The sequence below is a fragment of the Anguilla rostrata genome, chromosome 16, assembly GCF_018555375.3.
Source record: "Anguilla rostrata isolate EN2019 chromosome 16, ASM1855537v3, whole genome shotgun sequence".
In the NCBI taxonomy this organism is placed as follows: domain Eukaryota; kingdom Metazoa; phylum Chordata; class Actinopteri; order Anguilliformes; family Anguillidae; genus Anguilla; species Anguilla rostrata.
Genome location: NC_057948.1, coordinates 1,079,358 through 1,091,105, shown reverse-complemented (window position 1 = coordinate 1,091,105; position 11,748 = coordinate 1,079,358). Strand labels below are relative to the sequence as shown.

Sequence of the window (11,748 nt, the reverse complement as noted above, 5' to 3'; positions counted from 1 at the left end):
AAGATCCACACCTCCTACTCTGAGATCAGCACCTCCTATTCTGATATCAACACCTCCTACTCTGACCATGATCTTGGATAAATTCAGCCTTTTAAGGCATAATGCACAGGGTTAGGATAAGGACAGGCCAAAGCTAATCCTAGATCAGCACTCAGATGCTTCATGAATATGGGCCCTGGCCTCACCTCTTGTGATACTGTTCCTTCTCGTGCGGGAGCTCCACTCCAGTCTGGTTGTAGTCCTGGGAATCTGCATGGGTCCGGCTCAGGTACTTTCCGGCTTCGTGTTCCGATGGGGTGTCCTGGTCCGGCTGGCCGTCCGAGAGGCTGATGTCATCCTCCACCTTCAGGAACCTTCCACAGCTCTCCTCAAGCCGGGAGCCCTCGTTGTAGAAGAGGAGGGTACGAGAGCGAACTGCAGTGGCAAAGCATCATCAACAGGGGGAGTTAAATGCAGCTCAGTCATTTTCATTTCCGCATGTAAAAAACTCTAAATGTGAATGACATTGGAATGGACTCTCATTCTTAGCGACGATAGCTGCATTAGGCTACTGGGGGGAATGTGCATCAATAATATTGAATTTATTGGCAGAGAATCTTAATACCTTAAAGCCTTTTTTTAATCTGAAAAAGTTAAACCATTATGACCAACACAGACTTGGACACAAATGGAACCTCTAGGAAAATACAAAGCAGGAATATATCCCAAAAGCTTCAATTGATTATCACAACACTTCCTGTGTTAGTTCCGTCATACACTCTGAGGCTGCCAACTTTTTACAGTTTTACTATAATATAATGTTGGCAAAGGGCTCTATTGGCTTCTCTATAATGAATTTGATTGTTTACATTACAGGCATTCAGCAGACACTCTTATCCAGAGCAACTTACACAACTTTTACATAGCATTTTACATTGTATCCATTTATACAGCTGGATATATACTGAAGCAATTGCGGTTAAGTACCTTGCTCAAGAGTACAACGGCAGTGTCCTTTCCTGGGAATCGAGCCTGCGACCTTTCGGTTACAAGCCCAGTTCCTTACCCACTGTGCTACACTCCATCCCCATGTTTAAACAACATGGCTGGGGGTGAACACCTTTGCATTCCACTGTACACTTCCTACACTTACTGCCTTTCTTGGGATTAACATCCCCCTCTAGGGAACTACTGCACTTCCAACCCTGGTCTTTGCACTTGCATTTGCACTGTGTGTCACTCTGGATAAACACAACTGCTAATGGCCACAGCAGTAAATTAGAGTAGTGCTCAAACCCATGCCAATCCCTACAGTCCATGTACCTATAACTGTAATCAAACCATGCCAACCCCTTCAGTCCATGTGCCTATAACTATAATCAAACCATGCCAATCCCTTCAGTCCATGTGCCTATAACTATAATCAAACCATGCCAATCCCTACAATCCATGTGCCTATAACTATAATCAAACCATGCCAACCCCTTCAGTCCATGTACCTATAACTATAATCAAACCATGCCAATCCCTTCAGTCCATGTACCTATAACTATAATCAAACCATGCCATTCCCTACAGTCCATGTACCTATAACTGTAATCAAATTGATGGAGTTATATCTTGCCTTGCAGGTGGCACAGAGAATTATGCCAAATGGATATATGTAAATACATATTTCAAACACATGAATATGAAAAATGGTCCAGGGCCTGATTCAGCCAGACACACAGGGCCTGATTCAGCCAGACACGCAGGGCCTGATTCAGCCAGACATGCAGGGCCTGATTCAGCCAGACACGCAGCGCCTGATTCAGCCAGACAGGCAGGGCCTGATTCAGCCAGACATGCAGGGCCTGATTCAGCCAGACAGGCAGGGCCTGATTCAGCCAGACACTATCAGATGGGCCCACTGTTGGAGACAGAATGCAGGCCCTGTGGGCTGTGAGCCGTGAAGCACAGACGTACTTTGAGTGGCGGTGTAGACTTCAGCCGACATGAGTGGGGAGGATTTCACTGTGTGGGTCACAGAGGAGAACTCGGGCAGACAGGGCATAATGGAGCCCAGCACCAGCAAGAAACACAGCGCCACCACCTGGCAGGGATGAACATATACAGGGAGATTCAGGCTGAAGGCATATCACAGGACAGCCTATAGATGGCACTGTTCCCATGGCCACAGTACACAGTGCACAGTCACAGTAAAATGGAAATAATGAGCCCACTAATATTTTATTTCACATCTGAGTTTGATGAGTTGGCCCTGTATCAAATGTTTTAGATGTGACTATTTGCAAATGTATATGTGTGATATGTGTGTGTATATGTGTGAGAGAGAGAGGATGTGCATCAGTGTGTGGGTGTGTGTACGCAGGTATTTGGACATGTATACAGAGAGGATGTGCAGCAGTGTGTGGGTGTGTGTATGTGGGTATTTGCACATGTATACAGAGAGGATGTGCATCAGTGTGTGGGTGTGTGTATGCGGGTACTTGCACATGTATACAGAGAGGATGTGGATCAGTGTGTGGGTGTGTGTATGTGGGTAGTTGCACATGTATACAGAGAGGATGTGCAGGAATGTGTGTGTCTGTGTGTTAGCGAGTCTGTCTCATTGCACACAGCAGAAAGCTCTGGATGGCTGCTTACCATCAGACAGGTGCCAGTCTGAGTGGAGGCCATCTTGCACAACTGAGGCACCTTCCCAGCCACCAGAACCCGGAGCTTCTGAAGCTGCTGGAGCAGAGACCTGTCAAGCAGCAGGATGGACAGACGGACACGCGTCACACAAACCACCAACCCTACCTGCATTCTGCCAATGCTCGCCCCCCAGCCAATGCCCAACCCTCCAGTTAATGCCCGCCCACCAGTCAATGCCCACCCCTCAGCCAATGCCCGCCCCCCAGTCCATGCCCACCCCCCAGTCAATGCTCACCATAAAGTCAATATCCACCCCCCAGTGAGGCAGAACCTCAGCCACTTTAGAACTGTGAAACATTTCATGACTTTGAAACGGATGTGAAAATCAATTTTGTATGCTTGCTTAAAGCTGCAGGCTTGTTTTTAGGCGATTTTCATTCTGTGGTTGTCCTGCTTAGCTCAGTGCTACTCTACACCAGGTTCTGTGGGCTACAGTGTCTGCAGGTATTTGCTCCATGTACTACAGCACCGGAACCAAGGAGGTGAAATAATTAGGGAAATCTGGTGCTGTAGTGCATGGCTAGAGGAAATACTTGCAGACAGTGTGGCCTGCAGGACCTGGAGCTGAGTAGACCTGGCTTAGCTTACATTAATGAGATCAGTAAATGAGATCTCATTAGAACATTCACCTATTTTTTTATCTACTGGCTTTCCAAAACGCAGCCATCATCCCCATTTCCAAAACCTGCTATGTCTGGCTTTTCTTTTTTGGAAACCGTTTGAGTTAATCTCCACCTATATTCTGCTCTTCAGAAGTAAGACAAGACCAATACACTGCCTTTTGCATGATTTTGGTTGCATTTTAAGTTTTGGTCAAAGGATTTGATTTAATGCTTGAATTGTTTCTTAAATACATAATTTGTTAAGTAGTTGTTAGGCAGATTCTCCCGTCTTTATGACATGCGGATGGCTGGACGCCCTTGGCTCCATGGACAGGATGAGACATCCAGATGATTTAGAGCTCAGTGCAGCTGTACAGCATCTGGAAAAAAAAGCTGATCCCACAGACTGACACAGTCCTGTTCTGGCTGAAATGAGAGTGAGATAATAGAAACCTGCAGTGGACACTGCACTCCAAACGGTGGCACAACCACAGACTTCTTCCCCTTGTATTGTTTGCGGAAGCATAGCAGCCGTTCAGTTTGAACAAGCTTCCCTCAGTTTCTATAAGAGCCACTGATGCCAACTGCTAAGAGGGTAGATCTTCCTTTCTATTTACTCACACATGCACCCAAATTCATTTTACATTGCAGTTTATAAAACTTTTGGGCATTTAGCAGACTTATTCAGAGGAACTTATGTCTCCAATACAAGGATAACTGAAGTCAGGCACACTCTCACAACTTTAACAACAATCTGTCATAAGGCATGGGTTTTTAGTCCTAGAGGTGCACACATTATAAGACTCTGCAAAGATTGGAATCATACAGCTTCACACATTATAAGACTCTGGGAATTATACAGCTTCACACATTATAAGAGTCTGAGAATCATACAGCTTCACACATTATAAGACTCTGGGAATCATACAGCTTCACACATTATAAGACTCTGGGAATCATACAGCTTCACACATTATAAGACTAAGACTCTGGGAATCATACAGCTTCACACATTATAAGACTCTGGGAATCATACAGCTTCACACATTATAAGACTAAGACTCTGGGAATCATACAGCTTCACACATTATAAGACTCTGGGAATCATACAGCTTCACACATTATAAGACTAAGACTGGGAATCATACGCTTCACACATTATAAGACTCTGGGAATCATACAGCTTCACACATTATAAGACTCTGGGAATCATACAGCTTCACACATTATAAGACTCTGGGAATCATACAGCTTCACACATTATAAGACTCTGGGAATCATACAGCTTCACACATTATAAGACTAAGACTCTGGGAATCATACAGCTTCACACATTATAAGACTAAGACTCTGGGAATCATACAGCTTCACACATTATAAGACTCTGGGAATCATACAGCTTCACACATTATAAGACTCTGGGAATCATACAGCTTCACACATTATAAGACTAAGACTGGGAATCATACGCTTCACACATTATAAGACTCTGGGAATCATACAACTTCACACATTAAAAGACTAAGACTCTGGGAATCATACAGCTTCACACATTATAAGACTCTGAGAATTATACAGCTTCACACATTATAAGACTCATGGAATCATACAGCTTCACACATAAGACTCTGGGAATCATACAGCTTCACACATTATAAGACTCTGGGAATTATACAGCTTCACACATTATAAGACTCTGGGAATCATACAGCTTCACACATTATAAGACTAAGACTCTGGGAATCATACAGCTTCACACATTATAAGACTAAGACTCTGGGAATCATACAGCTTCACACATTATAAGACTCTGAGAATTATACTGCTTCACACATTATAAGACTCATGGAATCATACAGCTTCACACATTATAAGACTAAGACTCTGGGAATCATACAGCTTCACACATTATAAGACTCTGGGAATCATACAGCTTCACACATTATAAGACTCTGGGAATTATACAGCTTCACACATTATAAGACTCTGGGAATTATACAGCTTCACACATTATAAGACTCTGGGAATTATACAGCTTCACACATTATAAGACTCTCGGAATCATACAGCTTCACACATTATAAGACTGAGAATCATACAGTTTTACACATTATAAGACTCTGGGAATCATACAGCTTCACACATATAGACTAAGACTCTGGGAATCATACAGCTTCACACATTATAAGACTCTGGGAATCATACAGCTTCACACATTATAAGACTAGCTCTGGGAATCATACAGCTTCACACATTATAAGACTCTGGGAATCATACAGCTTCTCACATTATAAGACTCTGGGAATCATACAGCTTCACACATTATAAGACTCTGGGAATCATACAGCTTCACACATTATAAGACTCTGGAATCATACAGCTTCACACATTATAAGACTAAGACTCTGGGAATCATACAGCTTCACACATTATAAGACTCTGGGAATCATACAGCTTCACACATTATAAGACTCTGGGAATCATACAGCTTCACTCATAAGACTCTGGGAATCATACAGCTTCACTCATAAGACTCTGGGAATCATACAGCTTCACACATTATAAGACTCTGGGAATCATATAGCTTCACACATTATAAGACTCTGGGAATCATACAGCTTCACACATTATAAGACTCTGGGAATCATACAGCTTCACACATTATAATACTCAAAAAAAGATTCTTCTGGAGATTTTTTTTCCTCAGCTTTCTGTAGGAAACTCACACAAAAAAAGAAAAAGAGGGAGATGGTGCTGAGTAAATCCAAATGGTAACGCAGCAGCAGCAACAACAACAGGAGCTTTTGGCCACCACCGCGCTGGTCTGTACATAAGTCTGTGCTAAACTGCGTCAGCATGGCATGTTTACCACTAGAATCTTGTCACTTCCGGTGTGCTGATGTCACACAAAGACAGTGCACCTATTGGCTGTTGAGAGAGTTTAATTTTAAGTGGCATTGGTGATCATAATAGACCTTTTGAGGCAAAACTGAAAACTCATAATAATATTAAACATGTTTGCTTTTTGTCAGAACTGATTTTGGTCTCATCTGACAATAGCACTCTCTTCCAGTCATAATTCCAATGAGGTTTGGCAAGCTCCAGATTCTTGGTTTTGTTTATTGTGCTCAGTAAGGGCTGTCTTCATGCCACCCTTCCAAAGAGTTAATTGGTATGGAGGTGACATTTTATGTTTTTTTTTAGACTTGTTGACCGCAAGAAACAAACCAATCTCTGCAATTCTTAAACAGTGATCCTTGGGTTATTAATGGCCTCCCTCACCATCTTCCTCACCGTCCGTGGGGACACCATGCACTTGCTTCCTCTTCCTGGCAAATTTGCAACCATTCCATATGTTTTACACCTTTTTATTATTGCCCTTACAGTGCTAAGTGGTATGTTTAACCGTTTATGTCCTTTTTTGTACCCATTACTAGACTTATGACAGTAAATTATCATCGGTCTCTTCTGAATTGACAATTATTTGGCTTTTCCCATGCTGATGGATGACAAAGGGATTTTGTATGCTTGTTACCTCATGGAATGACACAATATAGTTCCTTTAGACTGAGGTGCACTAAATTAAGTAAAATTGTATTGCCAATTTCATTTTGTTTGATTTTACTTACAATAATTGTTAGGGTGCCAATAATTATGGCACCTATGGTTTTCAGAAAAAATTAGATTACTTAATAAAAAAAACATTGAAGCATGAGAGTAAATGTATTGAAATAAAAGTATATTGTTTTCCCATATGTTTGAACATAACATATAGATATCTGTGTCATTTATTATATGCAGCCTTTTTTCTTCATTTTTATTAAGGGTGGCAATAATTCTGGAGCCCACTGTATATATATATATATATATATATATATATATATATATATATATATATACGTAATGCAAATAAAGCTTATTTGAATTTGAGACAGAAAGAGAGCAAGAGAGAGAGGGAGAGGCCATGGCTAGCTAGCTAACATTATCTTTTGTTAGCTAATACAATGCTAACTAATACATTATTTCTTTGTCTTTGGCTAACACATAGCTAACATTGACGTTCTGACAGAGAGATCTGACCAATCTTCTGTATTGATAGAGGGGATAGAATTTGTTGTGACATTACCAGAGGTGGCTCAGCATAGTGCCACTGTTCTACAGCCATTACACAAGTCAGTATGCAGTACAATGACCCGTTTCCTTCAGTGAATAAATGAGGCCCAGGGATGCTTATTAGCTCCACCCAACATACCACTACAGCCAATGGGTGGTGAGCTTTCAACCATGGCCCTCACCAGCCATTTCACACAACAAAAGATCCGAATAGCTAGTGGAGCTAAAGCCCTAGGTCCCAATCTGAAGGAACCAGTCAGTCTAATAGCTTAGCCAGGGTCCAGGGCCCATTCCACAGCACACATGATAACTGCCACTTTGGACCAACTATGTCTCACCTGTTAGTGCTCTCTAAGGTTTCCACCTTCTTCCAAAGCTGGTTGTTTTCAGAAGTGAATGACTCCACCCTGCAGAATTAAACACAGATACCTGGCTCAGGTTGGTCCCAAGAGGTGACACACACACAACCTTAAACAGTGATTCTCTGACCTTGTGATTAATAGTTTCAATACAGCAACTTGTTAGCAACGTACTTTTTAACAGCTTAAAAGTTCACGGTTGTGATATTAATGTGTGTAATTTATCTTGTAGAACAAAACGTGAAACTCTCTCAGGCTTACGTTCACCACAGACCTTATTTGTGGCAGAAAATGAAATCCTTTTGGGAAAAAAACATTGGAAAGCCGTGGCTGAAAAATTTGATCTTACTTCCGGGTTTCAGGACTACAAACACTCTATTAAGAATACCACTAACTGTTGTTCCATGTTACCTACGTTGGAGTTACTCAGTGAGAATCTCTTGTTTTCAAATTAGTTACAGTTTAACCACACAAGTATAGCTGCAACTTATTGTAAAGTGTTACCAGAAATCTTTCTTTGATTGCTTGTGTTTATTTGTTTTACAGTGTGTAATGTTTGCTATATCAATTTAAAGAAGGGTCCATTATTATTATTATTATTATTATTATTATTATTATTATTATTATTATTATTATTATTAATAACAATAATAAGATGTAGCCCAAAGGGAGCATCTAAGTTTGGATCTTTTGCTAAGAAACAGCACTCATTCAGGTTCCCTGCCCTAAAGCAGAACAGAAGCTGTGTCTCGAAACTGCACACTTCCACACTCCGCACTACCATGCTCCTGAGTTTGCGCGCAGCTGAATCATTTCCAGTTGGATGGTGCATGAGAAATGCATACGTTTCATTTACATTTCATTGTCTTTTTCTTTTTAGAATGTATCATGATTTATTTCAGTTAAAACTGATTCTAGGTGTTCCAACTGAGTTGAACCAATCTTTCATGTTATAGCGGACCTTTGTTAAAATAGATTCATCCCAGCACTGCTTACAATCTTATATTTTTAGGTATCCTAAAATTAAAATGTATGTGGATGATGCTAATCGCTGTATTTGACATTCAAAGAGCGTGCCAAAACTTGCATTCACACTACACCTCAATTGTGGCATTGGAAAATATGGTTTTGGCACTGGAGACAAGGAGAAAGTCACCAGCAAAGTATGCAAACTGGAACTGCCCAAATAACCCTCTAAAGGCTGACGCTATTCCCTTCCATAGGAGACTGGCCAGTTCAGTTTAGCTTAAGTTAGCTTAACATTGTTGACAATTAGTGATGTTTAGGCAACTGCTGTCTCTTTTTTCCAGAACATTTAATCTTTGGATCATCCAATTTAAATTCCAAAAATTGTCCATCTGTCACTACACAGACCATATACAAACAAGCTAATAGCCCAGAATTACGTTCATAATTCCTACCTGCCTCCAGTCTTCTTCTTTTGAAATCCAATAAATGGTCCCCAACAAATGTTTTTTTCCTTTCTTTCGTTTGAGCAAAAGTTGATCTCCCAAGTCATTTTATTATTGTGAACAACATCATTGGCATTGTTAGGATCTTCCCTGGTTTTATTTTATGTAATAAAACTTCAAGACAATCATAGTCATTATTTCTTAGCTATAGCAAATTGCATTAAGCTATTTCACTACAGGATTATAATGGAAAATTAAAATTAAGCAACAATAATTATGTATGTTTCAGTGGAAATATCATGGCAGTAAAACACTGGTAATATCCCTGTGCTGTGACTCAGTAGCACTGCTCCGTAAATTGGATGACATCACTGGGGTGTAGTTGAATTAAGGTGTAGCAGGGACACACAGAGTGACAGGTCTCATTCTGCTTACTTTTTCTCCAGACATTCCAAATACTCCTTTTTTTTCCTGCGGCTCTCCTGGGCTGAAATCTGAAGACCAAACATAAACCACTAGAACTAAAAAATGCAGAATGAGAAGAACAGACCATCCAGTCCATCTAGAAGTTAAGAACATAATAATACATAATCATCAGAACAGATCACCCATCCCATCTAGAAGTTAAGAACATAATAATACATATTCGGCATAACAGACCATCCAGCCCATCCAGACATTAAGGTCATAATAATACATACTCATCAGAACAGATCATCTATCCCATCTAGAAGTTAATAACATAAGAAATGTACCTGCAGACTACAGAGTAACCAGTACTTTCACCCAAAAGTTACCAATTCAAGGGAGTATCCCCTATATCAGGTAATACATTGTGAGGGATGTTCACAAAAAGATGTTGGATTGAGAGGGTGAAAGTGTTCTAGCTCACACATACTAAGATACTAGAGTGAGTGGGTTAGGGGGTTCTAGTTCACTCACACTAAGATGTAGGAGTGAGAGGGTGAGAGGGTTCTAGCCCTAACTAAGATACTGGAGTGAGAGGGTTCTAGCTCTCTCACACCAAGATGCTGGAGTGAGAGGGTTATAGCTCTCTCACATTAAGATGCAGGAGTGAGAGGGTTCTAGCTTTCTCATACTAAGATACAAGAGTGAGAGGGTTCTAGCTTTCTCATACTAAGATACTGGAGTGAGAGGGTTCTAGCTCTCTCACCCTAAGATGCTGGAGGGAGAGGATTCTTCCTCTCTCACTGTGAGATGCTGGAGTGAGAGGGTTATAGCTCTCTCACACTAAGATGCTGGAGTGAGAGTGTTCTAGCTCTCTCACACTAAGATGCTGGAGTGAGAGTGTTCTAGCTCTCTCACACTAAGATGCTGGAGTGAGAGGGTTATAACTTTCTCACACTAAGATGCTGGAGTGAGAGTGCTATAGCTTACTCAGACTAAGATGCTGGAGTGAGAGGGTTCTAGCGCACTCACACAACAATGCTGGAGTGAGAGGGTGAGAGGATTAAAGCTCACTCACATTAAGATGCTGGAGAGAGAGGGTTCTAGCTTACTCACACTAAGATGCTGGAGTAAGAGGGTGAGAGGTTTATAGCTCACTCACACAAAGACGCTGGAGTGAGAGGATTATAGCTCTCTCACACTAAGATGCTGGAGTAAGAGGGTTCTAGCTCTCTCACACCAAGATGCTGGAGTGAGAGTGTTATAACTCTCACACACTAAGATGCTGAGTGAGAGTGTTATAGCTTACTCACACTAAGATGCTGGAGTGAGAGGGTGAGAGGGTTCTAGCTCACTCACACTAAGATGCTGGAATGAGTGTGTTATAGCTCACTCACACAAAGATGCTGGAGTGAGAGGATTATAGCTCACTCACACTAAGATGCTGGAGTGAGAGGGTTCTAGCTCACTCACTCAGTCACACTAAGATGCTGGAGTGAGAGTGTTATAGCTCGCTCACACTAAGATGCTAGAGTGAGAGTGTTATAGCTTACTCACACTAAGATGCTGGAGTGAGAGGGTTATAGCTCACTCACACTAAGATGCTGGAGTGAGAGGGTTCTAGCTCACTCACACTAAGATGCTGGAGTGAGAGGGTTATAGCTCACTCACACTAAGATGCTGGAGTGAGAGGGTTCTAGCTCACTCACACTAAGATGCTGGGGTAAGAGGGTTCTAGCTCATTCACACTAAGATGACTGGAGTGAGAGTGTTATAGCTTACTCACAATAAGATGCTAAAGTGAGAGGGTGAGAGGGTTCTAGCTCACTCACACTAAGATACTGGAGTGAGAGGGTTCTAGCTCACTCACAATAACATACTGGAGTGAGAGGGTTATAGCTCACTCACACTAAGATGCTGGAGTGAGAGGGTGATAGGGTTCCAGCTCACTCACACTAAGATACTGGAGTGAGAGGGTTATAGCTTACTCATACTAAGATGCTAGAGTGAGAGGGTGAGAGGGTTCTAGCTCACTCACACTAAGACTACAGAGTAACCAGTACTTTCACCCACAAGTTACCAATGCAAGGGAGTGTCCCCTATATCAGGTAATACATTGCATTGTGAGGGATGTTCACAAAAAGATGTTGGATTGAGAGGGTGAAAGTGTTCTAGCTC

General features: G+C 41.6%; 1 protein-coding gene across 1 annotated transcript in view; it reads right to left on the bottom strand.

The window, feature by feature from the left end:
- The window catches only part of LOC135242168 (cyclic AMP-responsive element-binding protein 3-like protein 1), a 53,680-nt gene that overhangs the window by 3,748 nt on the left and 38,184 nt on the right, over positions 1 to 11,748 (bottom strand). The window contains exons 7-11 of the mRNA XM_064313117.1: positions 9,598 to 9,656; positions 7,730 to 7,798; positions 2,626 to 2,725; positions 1,945 to 2,071; positions 186 to 414 (exon numbers count right to left, since the gene is read on the bottom strand). Coding sequence (XP_064169187.1) covers positions 186 to 414; positions 1,945 to 2,071; positions 2,626 to 2,725; positions 7,730 to 7,798; positions 9,598 to 9,656 — 584 coding nt within the window. The remainder of the gene's footprint in view (positions 1 to 185; positions 415 to 1,944; positions 2,072 to 2,625; positions 2,726 to 7,729; positions 7,799 to 9,597; positions 9,657 to 11,748) is intronic.